We start from the raw sequence: 18,054 nt of genomic DNA on the forward strand, positions 1-18,054 counted from the left end.
CCATAACCTAATCCAAAGGTTTGGTCAGGTGAGTCTGCACGTGGTTTGTTTTGTGCAAGGTTATATTGATGAGCAAGCTTGATGCTGCTCTACACAATACACCTCGTGTCTGATGACTGTGTGATGATGATGATGATGATGATGATGATGATGAACAGCTAATTAAAGACAACAAGGAGATGGTAAACGAGTAGAATTGTGCTCTTGGATGGAGTTGGTTGGTCAATCCCGAGCTTGAGTGAAGGCGCTGAAGCGAATGTCACTTTCTCCTATTTTGCCAAGCTTCAAATTTAGATCTCCAACATAATTTCTTTTGTTATTTCAATTCAGTTTTCTCACCTTCGTACAAACGTTGTGAGATGATATTGTTGGTTATCAAATAAGTGCCGAGCGTAGTTGGATCTGATAGAACATATAATTTTCTTATAGATCACCAGTACATTTATTTGAATGGTATACAATCACTCCCTAAAACAGTTTTTCCGTTGCCACGTCAACAGAACCGTTTCACATCTACAAAAACAATTACAAAAACAACAACAACAAGAAGAAGAAGAGTTGCATTTATAGGCGTTTTGAACAAAAATTAAATTGGCACTCCTCTTCGCTTCCTCCCTGGCAAGGCACTAACTTCATGTCCGCCTTGAGCATGACTTGTAACAAAATGAGGAAATGATTTATGAGGAGGTATCCTTGATTCCCATGCAATTATAATGAAATCTTGTTTCGGCGTAACACTGGGATCTCTGATAAGTTCACCAAGTGTTAGACTTGGCAATTCCTTCTTGATTGAAAAATTAGTTGTACAAGGTATCATGCTAAGTGGATGCAAAGCAAAATCTGTTATGTCCACTGGATGGTCTTCTTCTAAAAGCATGCTTGGTTGCACACCATATGTGGAGAGGTTTCTTTTAATGTATCTTAGACCCTTGTCCAATATGCAAAGCCAATACTGAACACTGAGGTTCATTCTCAACACATCTGCGAGTATATTTATTGCGATAAGTGTATCTGGCACATTGTGTAACAGCTTGCCAAATTCATCTGCTAGTTTTACTAGCCGTGGATGTTCTGTGGGGTCTACGCTCCCGAATGCCAGTGTCTTGAAAAGGTACTTCAACTCATCGCTAGACATTGCACTTAGAAAAATAGGTTTCACTGATCCGAATCGAGCTAATGTTTTAAGTCTACTTAAGATGATGATCTTGCTTCCTCTTCCCATTCCAATGGCAAATAAGTAAAACCTGTTCCAATTATCTTGGCCAATATCACAAGAAAACTCAATAACTAATAATATCCTTCCTTCCATGGTCATTCCATGGTCAGGTCTTCTCAAAAGGTTGTCTCCATTCAAGTGCAAAATAGAGGAGAAGCGTGAGCGAACCCTTTCGTCACCGCACGCATGAGCAACCAAAGTTTTCTTCCCAATTGCTGCACCACCTATGATCGGAAGAACTGCCGGTGCATCATCACCAGGAGAGTTGTTGTGCTGCAACAAGAAGCTCAAGAGCTTTTGCTTCTCAATGTGTCGGCCGAACATGAAATTTTCAGTGTAAAGATAAACATCATATGGCCTACGGGACATGCGCTCACATCCACCGAGAAGAACAATAAATTCTGACATATTAGCAATAACAATTTCTAAGCTTTCCAAGGCACCATGTGACTCGAGGCGCGTGACCTTATCATTTGTACTTCGAGAACGCTTGGCTAAATATAGGCTGCTGCCAGATGAGTCATTGATGCTAACCTCTTCGAAGCCTGCAGTGACTTGGAGGGCACGGTACCTTAAGTTGTCCAGCGCATGGTATCCTTGGTACATGGCCTCTGATAGTGTCTTGAGCTGCATCATCATCCCGGAGTTGGTTATGTATCGCATGTCGGCCTCCTCAACAATGGTGCAAACTCTCATTAGGAGATGTTGCAACCGCTCCATCACCTTCTCCTCGGAGTGTGACCGACTCGAATCATACTTGTTCAGCAGGAAGGAGATGAAACGGCTCACAAGTTCACCTGCAACTGCAGACATGACAACCTCCATGGCGAGAATTAATTAGGTAATCAGCTGGTCGGTCTTGTGACAAATTTATATGCTGGCCTCTGCCAAGCCTTGCAGAGAGACTCTTGGCGAAATATAAAAGTCTCCGTGGATGACTTGGACTGCGACGAGTGGGTGGGTGACAAAAGGATACTTGTCTTTTTCTCCTTTGTGCCAGTTCAGTGTTAGGTTTGAGCTGATGTTGAACTCCACTATGGTAATCGAGAAGAATTTTCATCTGATGTGACTTGGAGGGTCGACAAACTTTGTTTTGTTCCATCTGCCGAACAAGTCTCGCAGAGGCTCTACGCAAAATGGAAAAGTCTCCAGGATTTTCTAAGAAGTTGATGGCGACAAGATGATAGGTGACACAAGGATACTTGTCTAAATTTCCAATATTCAAAGTAAGTAGGTTCATTAATTATTGTCCCATCGCAGAATGCATGCATGTGTCTTGCGTTGGACTCCTTCCAACATTTTACATGGCAGTCTACTCTGGCAATGTTTGACCGTGCATGGATACTAGTTTGCGCTTTTCGAGATGGACTTGCCAAAATGTCCAAATAAGTGACTAGGACAAGCCACACAAAAAACTGTATTACTAATATTATAAATTCTAAAAAATGTGTACGACTATTTGGTGTTTGCGAGTGGCCGCTCTCTTACACACATGCATGCTTTTTTTTTATTTCCTAGCGCATGTCCTATTGGCATTAAATATGTTTACACTAGTCGCATCGGTTGGGGCATCCAGATGTGTAGGGGGTTTGGGGCGCCCGGCCATAAATGATGTAGGATGCGTTTGGTTGCCCGCATAAGGTCCAACAAGGCCCGCGCGGGAAGAAAACGAGCTGATTGGTTTCCAGCGTACACTATTGGGTCTCTATCACACGAAGTTTAAAACATCTCTGGGCCTGTCTCGTGAGGCATGCTCGAATCGGCAGTATCTCGTGAGCCAATCCCGCGCGAGGCACGTGGGCAGCCGAGGCTGCACGCGAGGACCCACCGTCGAGAAGCCGCCTTTCTTCCCGAAGCGCCGGCAGTTATTACCCTCACCTTCCCTCACTGCTCTCTCTGCCCTCTCCCCTCTCCCCACACTCACCGACGGCGGCGGCGGCGTGCAGCAGATCGGAGAACAGCAAGTCGACCTCCAGCCACCTTCACCGGCATCCACAACAGCAGTTCCCCCCTCCTCACCTACTACTTTGCATTCGATTCGAGTTTAGATTCGATCCACGTTAGGGGAATGGGGAATCGAGGTAAACACTATAGGAGTGATCATAACATCATCATGACTACCGGTAGATATGAGTTTCCCGATTCGGATTGAGTACAATATGAATGGGGATTAGGGTTCACCTTACATAGTAGGCACATATTTTAGCCTCAGGGACCCTGGATGCGATTGGAGCGGCGGGTGGCCTTGGTCTTGTTCTTCTCCTCGACCTACACCACCGTCTCTTCTTCCTCGTCGGAGTCTAGCTCGATTGGCATGCTTCGGTGTCCTAGCTTCAGCGCCCTCACAATCATCGACACTACATCTTCTTCTTCCACCTCCATAACACTCAAGCTGATGTATACCCCGGTTGTACACACAATGGTCGATGAGCTCACGCTTCATGAGGGATAGGCCATTGGAAGCTGGCCAAAACATCAAACTTATAAGCCAACACACATTATTCAGCGAAAGTAAAAATGTTCAACAGGAAACATTCCAAGATAAGTAAGCCTTACCAAGATAAGGGAGCGGCCTCTGCCTCACACCATCCCTCTTGACATCCACATAAAACCTTGAATTGCCACGGGGAAGGCAGATATACACCATGTCGCCCGGCCGCACTACATACTCATCCAGAAACCTGGCTCGAAGTCGGTTCCGACTACTGGCTTGAAGATTGTAAAAATCATATGCTTCTTGACATGAATCGAAGTTGGTTCCGACTACTGGCTCGAAGATTTCACAGCCTCTACGATCATTAATTTCAAGCAGACGTCGCTCGATGGTCGTCTTTGTGGACGGAGGTGTCCTCGTGTCAGGGCCACGAGCCCCAATATTCCGGATTATAATGTAAGCAATCTGTTATCATTATGACGCAAACATAATATTCCAGCAAAATACAGATTATAACTGTGTAATTATGAGGAATGATAACATTATCGCGACTACGAACAGGCAGCATCAGACCATTAATACTGATTTTGAAAAAATATAATTAGCAGTGCACCTTATATGGTAAACAGCAAGTTTATCGAAAAATTTGTTGACATATTTATTATTTGTCAATGCTGGGACATGCGAATCATCTAGTTCTGAAAGCAATGGTGTATGTGTGTAGACGGATGTTTACCTTTTCTTCCATCCAGGCACAACTATAACGCTGCCAGAATCATCATCCCACACATCTGGATTAACATCTGAGCCGTAGGCGCATGCATTCGCGCCCCTCAATGTGGCCGGAGGCGTTACTAGCCCGGTGGGCGTACTGAGCATTCAAGATCAGAATATCAGGAGGACATGCGTGAGCTCTATACTGCGATTTTTTGTACTCGACGCACTGATATTGGATAAACTTACTTGGAGTATGGCGTTTCGTTTGGGACAAGCGCATTATCCTGGATGGCCGGAAGCAACGACAGATCCGCCCCCGACCCCCCTCCACTGATCTGCCTGGATGCAGAGAACGGTTCGCCGGCGGCTGGGTTGGATCTGTGCTCCGGCACAGAATCAAGAAGGAAAGGGGATTCAGAATCGCATCTGGGGAATCATAAGAAATCGATTATGACGCATCCCGGACGAGCGTTGGGAATAGTACAGCATTATCCATATTTGATACGCACCTACAGCCGGTCGCCATTAAATCGCCTCCCTGCACCCAATCCATTAGATCGAGGAGTCAGTAGTCCGAGTAGGGCGCTGTATAGGGAGAGAAATTACGGGTCCGCGTCGGTATGCAAGGGGGCGGGTAGAAGACAGAAAAATGCAGAGGCTAGCGTGGAGCTGTTACCCACTTACCCTACGACGACAGAACCGTGACAGCTGTCTGACACGGTAATACGTGTGCTAGATCGCTATCCTGGGTCGGGCATCTCGAGGGAAAGCCAGACCTTTCGACCGCTACGATAGCGCGGCCCCGGTGCAGGTGTTCGAAAAATCCGCGTCCGATCCGGCGTTCGAAAAATCAGCATAGCGTTGAAACTTCGCACATGTTCAGAGGGAATCTTGTTTTCATGAATCCGAATTTCGAGTGGATTATGATTCATCCCGACTGTAACTTGATCTTCTTCACTGTGGGACAAGGTATTCTGTGCTACAACATGGATCGTCGACAAGTCAAGCTGATCCCAGGTACTAAAAATTGCATGGGGCCATATCTCCCATATGTGCCGCTGTACTTAGAGTTATCATCTTTGCACATGTGAAACCAACATGGGATTGCTGGTGCCTTTCCAAGAACTGGACAATCAATGGGAGTCAATTGTTTGGCCTAAGGAGCAATGTGCTTGCTATGCCTGCTTGAGTATGGATCTTGTTTTGTCCAACTGGGGTGCACACATGATGTCTGCGTGCTTGTAACTATGGAGCAAATGGTGGTTCAGTATGGAGGCAACATGTCTGATTTCTCTGCACGTAGTTATTCAAAATTTCAGTGCACTTTCTACTTTCTGTACTTTTCCTTGACACTGCTACCTCCATGTTTTCATTCAGCTTTGGATAGTGTTTTAGTGAAGCTACTATGATCATTTAGTGTAACGCCTGATCAAATATTATCATGCAGTTTAAACTTATGTCTTCTATTTGTTGTTCGGGAATTACAAGCATCTTATGGACAAAGACCTAGTACACCATTGCTTGTCCGCTAATGATATGATGTGAGTAATTATTTTCTGACCGCTAGATATGTGTAGGTTGATGGTGAAACACTTTGGGTGAAACAATATCACTTTCTTTGGTGCTAAATGCTAGTTACTTATTAGCAGGAAACTAAATGCCAATTACTTATTAGCAGGTAAGTAAATGCTAAATAATTGTGGCCTCTTTTTGTGGCAAACAAAATGCTAATTACTTGTGGCCTGTTCTAGCAGAACATCAGCAATCAGGATGTTGATTTTTTTTTTGTCAGAAAACTTTTTGCAGCAGAGAATTGCTTCATCAGTAGAAATCTTGTCTGCTTGTTGGTATGTATTCATGTAGGTAGGTTAATATTATCTGCAATGAGCAACACCATTCACTTTCCATTTTAGTCTTGCTTATAGTTATACGATGTCTGTAATGCTGCACCTATGCTCCAGTCCGGTGCAGTTCTGAAACTGGGTAGCAGCAGTAAATCCCGTTTCAGCTTCAAGCCTCCAAGACAAACTGCACTATCCTTGTGTTGCTGCACCCCGGACAAACTGAAACTATCCTTTTGTTCCTAGCGTTCAGGAGATTTTTTGTTGGTGATTTTGTGAAAAATAGATACGAAGAACTAAGAATAGACATAGTCTGGAATTTTGTGGTCATGAAAATTTGGTAAGCGTTTTTTCTGAACGAAGCAGCCGTCGGTTAATTAGGTAGCAGTAGCTAGGTCAGCACGAATTCTTGTGTAGCCTGTTAACTTTGCATAGTTCTCCACGGAGCTACTATGAACATTTAATGCAAGACCCGATTAAATATTACCATGCAGCTTAAACTTATGCCTTCTGTTTGCAATTAGATATGTGTTTGTTCAAACAAATCTTATCGACTGAGACCTAGTAAACCATAGCCTGCCTGCTAATGATATAATGTGTGTGACCATTTTCTTTACTGTTAGATATGTGTTTGTTGATGAGTGTCTAGACAAATAAAGTGGCCTCTGCCAAACAAGTCTTGTAGTCTTCTGGAAAAACAAGTTTCACATAGTCTCTTTGCAAAGTAGAAAAGTCTCAACATGTGACTAAACCATTAAGAGCAAGGAGTGGGAGGATGACATGCACCCAGATAAAAGTTTGACTGGTATTTCTAATATTTGCAGTAGGTAGTTCCAAATTCATTACTGTTCCATAGAAACTGCCCTTATGTTTAATTATCTTTGAATTTGTCTTCGCTTGGACTTCCTTCGCATCTTACACAGCACCCAATATAAGTGAACTCTAGTCTAGCAAACTTTGACTGTATAAATTAGCCGTTTCTTGGTTGAGCGAAATATGGGACCAACTTGTTGTGCCTTTTTTTGGGAACACTTGTTGTGCCTTTGACATGTGGGACCTCCTAACCAGCATATGAGCCCGTATGCAAGAGCCAAATGTGCAGTCGGTCTCGCTTCGACGTATGGGACCGACATATGCATATGGGACCTCCTAGCCAGCATAGGAACACTTGTTTCCGTTTTCCCATGGGGCCCAATGTCCAGTCCCCTACCAGCGATCCCCAGTATCGTTCCCCAACCCACCATGGCGGCAACCCAACCATGAGGCAACCGGCTTGCCGTGCCGCCATGGTGGTCGCCGACTTCAAGTGCGGAACGGCTAGAGCTCCTCAAGGGCTGGCGCGGGAGCCTCACCGACGGTGATGCGCGCTACGTGGATGTGCCGTGCCACCGCGGTTCCCCACGAGTTGTTCGAATTCCCCGGTAATTTGAGTCAAAACTGTATCCTCAGTACCAACACTGTATCCTCAGTACATGGCCTCTGAGAGTTGGTATGAGTGTCTTGAGCTGCATCATCATCCCAGAGTTGGTTATGTATCGCGTGTCTGCCTCCTCAACGATGGCGCCAGCTCTCATCAGGAGGTGCTGCAAACTATGCACCACCTTCTCCTCTGATTTCGCGTGGCTCATGGAGCTGTACTTGTTTAGCAGGAAGGAGATGAACTGGCTCATGAGTTCAGCTGCAATCGTAGATATGGCAGTCTCCATGGCTGGGAATGGTGAGGTAAGCTGCGGGCCGGTCTCTGGACAAATTTAACTATGCTGGCCTCTTACAAGTCTTACGGAGATTCTTGGCAAAATGGAAAAGTCTCCATGGATGACTTTGACTGGGACAGATGGGCGGGTGAAACACGGAGAAGAAGCATGGAAAACTGAACCGGTATTTAAAATTATTGTGGGTCAAAATTTATTATTGTTAATTAGCTTCGCATTTTTAGGTCGTTGGACTCCCTTTACGCTACATATGAGTGAATCAAAATGCATGGATGACTTTAACTAGGACAGATGGGCTGGTGAAACAGGGAGTAGAAGAAGCATGGAAAAATGCATCGGTACTTAATATTATTGTGGGTCAAAATTTATTATTGTTAATTAGCTTCACATTTTTATGTCTTTGGACTCCTTTTACACTACATATGAGTGAATCAGAATGCATGGATGACTTTGACTGGGATAGATGGGCGGTTGAAACACGGAGTAGAAGAAGCATGGAAAATGCATCGGTATTTGATATTATTGTGGGTCAAATTTATTCTTGTTAATTAGCTTCGCATTTTTAAGTCGTTGGACACCTTTTATACTACATATGAGTGAATCAGAATGCATGGATAACTTTGACTGGGACAGATGGGCGGGTGAAACACGGAGTAGAAGAAGCATGAAAAAATGCGTCAGTATTTAATATTATTGTGGGTCAAAATTTATTATTGTTAATTAGCTTCGCATTTTCATGTCGTTGAACTCCTTTTACACTAGAATGCATGGTTGACTTTGACTGTGACAGATGGGCGGGTGAAACACGGAGTAGAAGAAGCACGGTAAAATGCATCGGTATTTGATATTATTGTGGGTCAAAATTTATTATTTTTCACATTTTTATGTCGTTGGAATCCTTTTACACTACATATGAGTGAATTAGAATGCATGGATGACTTTGACCGGGACAGATGGGCGGGTGAAACACGGAGTAGAAGAAGCACGGAAAATGCATCGGTAATTAATATTATTGTGGGTCAAAATTTATTATTGTTAATTAGCTTCGCATTTTTCTGTCATTGGACTCCATTTACAATACATATGTGTGAATCAGAATGGTATCCATATAGGTACACTCTGCTCCAGCAAAGTTGTTTGGGCTTTTCCAGATGAACTTTTCTGGAGAAAGCAGGGGAGCAACTCATCGGCACATACTTTAGTAGTAATCTTCCGGAGGACATGTAACCAGTTTGCCTGTGCATTTTGCTCCTTTGATTGGTTCTTCAGAATCCTGTGCCTTATGTTTTGTCCACACGTACTTTCATAGCTTATTTTGTGCTAGTTCAGTTTTTAATCAGAAACTGTTGCATCTTGTGCATTCTTCAAAGTTTAGGCTGGGTCTGATGTTGATCTCCACCATGGGGCAAAAATGGAAAGGAAAATAGCATGATGCTACTAGAGGATCGACACCTTGTTTTTTTCCCTATTTGAATCAAGATTGTCTAGACAAATTAAGTGGCCTCTGCCGAACAAGTCTTACAGTGTTGTGGGAAAACAGGTCTCACAGAGACTCTTTGCAAAGTAGAAAAGTTCCCAGGGGTGACTAAATCGACACCGACGAGTCGGTCGATGACAGCCAGATTCTTGTCTAAATGTCCACACATGTGACACAGAGAAGCCAACAATCCAAGTATTATGAAAATAATTGACTACTATTTCCGGAACAAAATACATGTATGTTTGATTATCTTTGCATTTGTCTTGCCTTGGATTCGTTTTACATTTTACATGGCATCCAATATATAAACTTGAGTAGAGAAGCAGGGCGCAACTCATCAGCAAGGAAACGGTATGCTCCTTTTTTCATCACAACTACATAGTTGGGTGGAAATCTTCCAGTGGACATGTAACTAGTTCGTCTGTACATTTGACAGAGTGTGAAGAAGCCCATCTGTAGAAATAGAGATTTCGGCTGGTCGATTGCAAGCGCATATGCCCATATGGAATCAGCTCTAGTAAAATTCTAGCCAGAACTATGCAATGATGATGATAATATTGGTAAACAGCTAACTAAATACAAGAAGGAAATGGTAAACGAGTAGAATTGTGCTGTTGGATAGAGTTGGTTGGTCAATCCTTAGCTTGAGTGAAGGCGGTGAAGTGAATGACGCTTTTCTCCTATTTTACCCAGATTCAAATTTAGAGCTCCAGTAAACAATCTTTTCTTATTTCAGTTCAGTTTTCTCGCCTTGTTATATGGATCAGGATTTGTACAATGGTGTGAGATGATGTTGTTGGTCATAAAAATGGAAAAAGTATATTTTTGTCCCTCTACCTTTTTGAAAAGTTTAGAAATGGACTATGATTTCGTCGAGCTGGCTGCACCGTACACGTAAAGCAAAGCAATCTGGTATACTAGCAGAGTTAGCTCACATACACAAGTTAATTGTTCTAGTTGATTCCTTGGTGGCCTAACGCACCGGCTAGAAGCGCATGAGGGAGAGCTTGTGATACGATGGACTAAGCTTATCCGGTTTTGAAAGTGGAGGAACCAAGATTTGTTGGTTTTGGAGTCGAGGGACCATTTCTATACTATCAAAATAGTTGAGGGATGAAAATATACTTATCCCTCTATAAAAAAGTGTAGTATCTGATAGAACACACAATTTTATTATAGATCTCCAGTACATTTATTTGAATGGTATAAAAATTACTCCTTGAAACATTTTTTCCATGGCCACGTGAACACATCCGTTTCAGATATACCAAAAAAATACAACAAGAGTTACATTATAGGAGTTTTGAAACAAAATTAGATTGGCACTCCTCTTCGCTTCCTCCCTGGCAATGCGCTACCCTTCATGTGTACCCTGAGTACGACTTGTGACAAAAAGATGAACTAAATTATGAGGCGGTATCCTTGATTCCCATGCAATTAGAATGAAGTCACCTTCTGGTCTAACACTTGGATCTGCTAGAAGTTCGCCCATTGTCACACTTGGTGACTCCTCCTTAATTGAAACATCAATTGTATAACGTTTCACGCTAAGTGGATGCAGCGCAATATCTGTTATGTCCACATGATGGCCTTCTTCAAAAAGCATGTTTGGGTGCACACCGTATGTGGAGGCATTTCTTTTGGCATATCTTATCACCTTGTCCAATATGCAGAGCCAAAACCGAACATTAAGGTTCTTTCTCAACACATCCGCTAGTGTATTTGTTGCAAGAAGTGTACTTGGCACAATGTACAACACCTTGGTAAATTCATCTGCTATTTGTACTAGCCATGGATGTTCTGCAGGGTCTACACTCCTGAACGCCAGTTTCTTGAAAAGGTATCTCAACTCGTCATAAGACAGAACACTTAGGAAAATAGGCTGCACTGATCCAAACCGGGCTAACCTTTTAAGTTTACTTATGATGATGATCTTGCTTCCTCTGCTCATTCTTATGAGAAACGAGTGAAACATTTTCCATTCATCGTCGCCTACATCAGAAGCAAATTCAATAATTACCAACATCGTCCCAAACATGGTCCTTCCATGGTCAAGTATGGTCAAGAGGTTGTGTCCATTCAAGTGCAAAATAGATGAGAAGCGTGAGTGGACCCTTTCGTCGCCACACACATGAGCAACCAAGGTTTTCTTTCCAACGCCAACACCTCCTATGATTGGAAGAATTGCAAGTGCATGATCACCAGGAAGGTTGTTGTTCTCCAACAAGAAGCTCATGAGCTTTTGCTTCTCAGTGCGTCGGCCGAACATGAAATTGTCAGTGTAAAGACAAATGTCATACGGCCTACGGGACATGCGCTCGCATCCACCCAGAAGAACTATAAATTCTGCCATATTAGCAATAGAAATTTCCAAGCTTTCCAAGGCACCATATGACTCAAGGCACATTGCCTTGTCATCCTTCTTGGATGTTGTTCGAAAACGCTTGAAAGGAATGAATTGCAAGCTGCTGCTAGACGAGTCATTGATGCTACGAAGCCTGCACTGTTTTGGAGGGCACAATACCTCAATTTGTCCAGCACACGATATCCTTGGTACATGGCCTCTGAGAGTGTCTTGACCTGCATCATCATCCCGGAGTTGGTTATGTATCGCGTGTCTGCCTCCTCAATGATGGTGCCAGCTCTCATCAGGAGGTGCTGCAACCTCTGCACCACCTTCTCCTCTGATTGGGCATGGCTCAAGGAGTTGTACTTGTTCATTAGGAAGGAGATGAACTGGCTCACAAGTTCACTTGCAACTGCAGATATGGCAGTCTCCATGGCTTGGATTGATGAGGTAAGCTGTTTGGCCGGTCCCTGGACAAATTTAACTATGCTGGTCTCTTACAAGTCTTATGGAGATTCTTGGCAAAATGGAAAAGTCTCCATGTGTGACTTTGACTGGGACAAGTGGGTGGTTAAAACATGAAGTACAAGAAGCATGGAAAATGAGTAATCTTCTAGAGGACATGTAACCAGTTTGGTGGGTCAAAATTGATTATTGTTAATTAGCTTTGCATTTTTCTGTCATTGGACTCTTTTTACACGAGATATGAGTAATCTTCTAGAGGACATGTAACCAGTTTGCTTGTACATTTGCTCCTTTGTTCAATCTTTGATTGAAAACTGTTGCACGTTCGTGCATTTTTGATAGTTTAGGATTGGCCTCATGTTGGTCTCCACAGTAGGGTAAATATGGGAAAGGAAAATAGCATGATGCAACTTGCTTTTGTTTCCTCTTTGAATCAAAAGTCTCTGGACAAATTAAGTGGCCACTGCCAAACAAGTCTCAGATAAGACTCTTTCCAATGTGGAAAAGTCTCCAGGGGTACGTGTCTATACTGTACACACAAATACTTGTCTAAATGTCCAAACATGTGGCAAGGAAAAGCCAACAGTCCAACCGGCATGAAAAGGATTGACTAGTATTTCTAATATTTACTTATCTTTGTATTGCCTAGGTGAACTTCGATGGAGAAGTAGGGTACTGTTTCATCTTGGTCAGTGATGATGAGAAGCGAATCAGTCTGGGTACCCTCGGGAGTAACCTGTCTGTCTGTACATTTGCTCCTTTGATTTCTTCAGAACCCAATCAGTCTTATGTGGCTTATATTGTGCTTGTTCAGTCTTTAGTCGAAACCTTTTGCACCTTGTGCATTTCTTCAGAGTTCATGCTTGCGCTGATGTTCAGCAGTGACAGCAGAGAGCTCATCATCATCACGTGGATTTTCATGAGCGCCTTGTACAGTCAATTTTTATCATTATTGACAGAAGAGTGCTAGTCAGTAAATCAACAGTTGTTGTTAGATTGAGAAAACAGAGGCTAGCACTATGTTTGATAGACAGAAAATACAACAAGAATTTATCTGAGTAATGTCTCACAAGATGGAACCTGTTGGTTAATAGTACACCTCAATCAGGCACTGAAGAAATATTTCGCAGTTTCTGGGTGATATGTGTTTCATCTCTGTTATACTAGTTCCCTTCATGTTTCCATCAGTTTGTGTAACAAAAAATGCTGATGCACGCTTCGCTAATGCATGAGCTCAGCTTCTTCTCTCTGCGTCGCTGCATACGAGGTGTGGTGTAAGTAACACAAGCAATTACCTGTCCAGGTTTCCAACGGCCAGCCACACAACCCGCCACCCTCTGTTCGTCACTGGAGGCTGGTCGCGTTCGGAAGGAGTGGTCAGTATATCACCGAGGCCCGTATCTTGGTGGGCTCAACATGCTTTTCTTTTGCAAGTTCTGTAACATGCTTTGGACTGAATCTGCTAATACAAAATTTAGCTTGCATCAGAAAAACAGAGCTAATATTAACAAGCACGTTTCCTTGTTGCTCAGGTCTAAGCTGGACAGTCGACTGTATACTCTATCTCCCGGTTCTTCTATCTGAAGAAACATATTCATTGACGCCAAATTCAGTTCTGGTAAGTACTGGTAAACTTGAGTTCTGCGAAGTTCTAGAAGCATATATACTACGTACTCTTTCTCTAGTTAAAGAAAATGATGCCAAACTAACTTGACCGGCACTAGGTGGTCTTGCCTTAACTGACCCTCACTTGGCAAATTTTCTCCTCCAACAAAAAAGTTAGTCAACACTTGATTAATTAAGAGGCGGATTTGTTTCCATTTATCTGCCGTGTCATAGGATCCTGTCGGTAATGCTTAGCTGCCAAATGCTTTTCTGTGTTGCTCCCTGGATAAAACATAGTGGCAAAAAAAAACATATGTTTCTTTTTGTGGAGGGTGTGAAAACTCTATGTTTATTTTTGTCCTATACCAAAAACATATACTATTTTGGTTACTGTATTAACCTCTCACTATTATTTGTTGCAGCAAACAAATAATCATTTTCTAATATGTTTCCTTATTGTTTGGTTTCTATAGTAACCTTTCACTGTTATTTGCCTCAACTGACCGTCAATAGTCAAAACTTTTCCTAAAAAAAGGTAGTCAAAACTTGATTAAGTGGCGCATTTGTTTCCACTTAAATTGTTGCAGTGTGGCTTAGGGTCCTTTCTGCCAAATTATTGCTCTCTGTTGCTCCCCGGAGAAAACCCACCAGCAAGTTACAAACAGCTTCCTAAAAAGTACTCCCTCCGGTCCTTTTTACTCTGCATATTAGGTTTGTCTGAAGTCAATCTCATCCAACTTTGACTAAGTTTATATAAAAAATTATTGACATTTACATAACAACACCAACATCATTAGATTCATCTCGGAATATATTTTCATATTATATTTATTAGATATTATAGATGCTAATAATTTCTAATATAAATTTGGTCAAACTTAGCTAAGTTTGACTTTCGACAAATCCAATGTGCAGAGTAAAAAGGACCGGAGGGAGTATAGGTCTAGATTCTAGAATATTGTGTAGAATATCAATTTATTTTTTGCGGAAATATGTGTTTATAACTTTATGTGTGTCTTATACCAAAAAAATATACTTCCCTTTTATTAACATCTCACCATTATCTGTGCAAACAAATACACAACTTTTTAAGGCGTTGTGTTCATGCACGGAAGCCATGCTCCGCAGCAACCCATTCGAGGCGTGCTCGGACGACCCAGCCGCCGTCGTCTCCCTGCCGGGGCTGCCGCACAGGGTGGTGGAGCTGCGGGGGCAAATGATGGACCCTGTGAAGCGGCCACATGAGTGGGCATTGTTCCAGCTCATCCACGCCGCGGACCGGCGGAGCTACGGCGAGCTCTTCAACAGCTTCCACGAGCTGGAGCCGGCCTACGCCGAGCACTACCGCGCCGCACTCCACCGCCGAGCCTGGCTTGTCGGCCCGGTTGCGCTCGCAAGCGGCAGCAGGAAGGACGTGGCGTCAAGAGGCGCCATTGCTGGCACGCTCTCGCCGGAGGCCATCGGGTGCCTGCGCTGGCTCGACAAGAAGCCGGCCAGCTCGGTGGTGTACGTCTCCTTCGGCACAATGACCAGCTTCTCGCCGGAGCAGACGCGGGAGCTCGCCCGCGGCCTTGACCTCTCGGGCAAAAATTTCCTGTGGGTCATCACCAATGGCAGTGCCGCTGCTGCATCAGTGGATATATGTATGCCAGACGGGTTCCCAACTGCGCACCGTGGGTACGTCGTCCATGGCTGGGCGCCGCAGGTGCTCATCTTGAACCACCCCGCCGTTGGTGGTTTCATGACGCACTGCGGGTGGAACTCCACGCTGGAGGCCGTGAGCGCCGGCGTGCCGATGGTGACGTGGCCGCGGTACGCCGACCAGTTCCACAACGAGAAGCTCGTCGTGGAGGTACTCGGGGTGGGCGTCAGTGTTGGTGCCGAGGACTAGGCAACATGGATGGAGACCCACCGGGTCATCACCGGCCAGGTGATCGCCGAATCCATCAGGAAAGTGATGAAGGAGGAGGGCGACGGCGACATGATACGAAAGAAAGCTGAGGAGCTCCGCGACAAGGCGAGGGCCGCGGTGGAGAAAGGCGGGTTGTCGTACGACGATGTTGGGCAGCTCATGGAGGAGTTGATCGCCCGCCGGTGCTCCGGACGTAAGGCGGGTGGATAATTGTGTGATCCGGCCTCAGCGTGCTACCCGTTTTGCACTGTACCGACTACCATGTACCTTACTCCACCACATACATTTCTGCTTTCCTACCCTGCCGTGGCGGCCCTGAATCTCTGCCTCTGGCTGGCTCTGTTGGCCTGGCCGGGGGGCTGCGGCACGCCGTCTCGCTCGGCAGCAGTGCGTGCATGCGTGCGTGCGTTTCCGCGCGAGAAAGAGAGAGGTGTATGCGTCTCAAACCGGAACATGGGTTCTTGAGGAGAATGGATGGAATGGGGAAGTTATGCTCACTAATTATCAGTCAGCATCTGTGTTTCTTAATGGCTAGTAACAGTGGCGGAGCTAGCTACAAATGACTGGGGGGCCATGGCGTGTGTGGAGGGCTGGTTTCTTCATAAACTATATTTCTCTCAATTTGTGACACCCAAATACATAATTTCTTCACAAAAAATCAAGGAGCTGGGGGGCCACGGCCCCTGCACTAACACACATAGCTCCGCCAGTGGCTAGTATATACATTTTCACAGGTTTGACCGCGGGTCACACCGTCTTCTAGCCGCGGTGGACACTAAGGGGGAAACGTGGACACACTTCCTCGGTCTTAGTAAAGGTTTTATCCAGCAATCACAGGGCTGCTTGCATTATACTCACTTTGTCCCATAATATAAGAATATTTTTGACACTAGTGTAGTTTCAAAAACATTTTTATATTATGGGACAGAGGGAGTACAAATTTTAAGAGAGATGAAGACGGTGTTGTAGTTACGGTGTTGTAGTTCGATTACTAGCTTATGTTCTCGAAGACTATGGCAGTAAAGAATGGGCATTGAAGCATAGCGTTGAATCTTGATACATATTCAGATGGAATCTTGTTTAGTACATGAATCCGAATTTCGAGTGGATTATGATTCATCCGCACTGTAACTTGATCTTCTTCACTTTGGGACAAGGTATCCTTGGATCGTCGACAAGTCAAACTAATCCCTGGTACTAAAAATTACATGGGGCCATATCTCCCATATGTGCTGCTGTACTCGGAGTTACCATCTTTGCACATGTTTTTTCTTCCGGTGAAAATCGCGCCGACTACGCTCATGGCGGGCGGACGATGGCGGCGTCTATGACGTCGTTCCCTTCTTGAGGCATCGTTGTTGTAGGTCATGGCACCCCACTCGTGATGCTCCGGGGAAAACCCTAGATCTGGGACTACCGTATCGGACGATGATGGCACCTTCGATGCCGTTGTCCCTCCTGGGGACATCATTTTGAAGCACATGCTAGCTGGAGGGGACAAGAGGAGGAGCGGTGTTACATCTACCGCAAGACCGACGGCGGATCCCGGCGGCATGGCGTCACGGAGCTTTGGCGATGGGCGCATATTGGAGATGGACTCGCGCAGGAGGAGTATGATGTCTGGCGTCATGATGGCGTTGATGGCAGAGAGGCCTGGCAAGCACTTCCACCGCTTCCTGGACGACCACCACGCCGAGATCGACGCCGTCGTCTCCAACGGTATCTTCCATTGGTCCGTGGATAACGTCGCGGAGCATGGCATCCTGCGTATCACGTTCCTCGGCACCAGCATGTTTGCACGTTCCTGCATTGAGGCCATGCTCATTAGCAACCCGTTCGAGGCATGCTCCGACGACTCAGCCGCCGCCGTCTCCTTGCCAGGGCTGCCGCACCGGGTGGTTGACCTGCGGGGGAAGATGATGGACCCTGCGAAGCGGCCACATGAGTGGGCATTGTTCCAGCTCATCCACGCCGCGGATTGGCGGGAGCTCCTCATAGGCTGGCGCGGGAGCCTCGCCGATGGTGACGTGCGCTTCGTCACTAGTAGAAAAAGGGTCATCTGTCCCGGTTGGTAAGGGCTTTTTGTCCCGGTTCTTACACAAATTGGGACAGATGGGCCTCCACGTGGCCGGTGCGTCGAGTCCAGGCAGGAGGGCCTTTGGTCCCGGTTGGTGGCACCAACCGGGACCAATAAGCATCCACGCGTCAGCATTTCAGGGGCTGGGGTTTTTGTTTTTTTTAAGGGGAGGGGTTGGGGGTTTTGGAGGGTTAATTTAGGTGTTTCATATATTGTGTTAGCTAGCTAATTAATAGAGAGAAGTGTCC

The 18,054-nt window shown here is 44.9% G+C and overlaps 1 protein-coding gene and 1 pseudogene across 1 annotated transcript; one reads left to right on the forward strand and one right to left on the reverse strand.

Moving 5' to 3' along the window:
• Positions 1-586: 586 nt before the first annotated feature.
• Positions 587-2,041, reverse strand: LOC119358617. The gene has a single exon (XM_037625084.1). It carries the CDS (start codon positions 2,039-2,041, stop codon positions 587-589), a length of 1,455 nt encoding a protein of 484 aa, XP_037480981.1.
• Positions 2,042-14,925: 12,884 nt separating this feature from the next.
• Positions 14,926-17,804, forward strand: LOC119358618 (annotated as a pseudogene).
• Positions 17,805-18,054: the final 250 nt, after the last annotated feature.

This window comes from Triticum dicoccoides, chromosome 2A, assembly GCF_002162155.2.
Source record: "Triticum dicoccoides isolate Atlit2015 ecotype Zavitan chromosome 2A, WEW_v2.0, whole genome shotgun sequence".
NCBI classification, from domain to species: Eukaryota; Viridiplantae; Streptophyta; class Magnoliopsida; order Poales; family Poaceae; genus Triticum; species Triticum dicoccoides.

Coding starts and splice junctions, on each gene's coding strand:
- LOC119358617 (XM_037625084.1), bottom strand. CDS start 2,041: ATGGAGGTTGTCATGTCTGCAGTTGCAGGTGAACTTGTGAGCCGTTTC.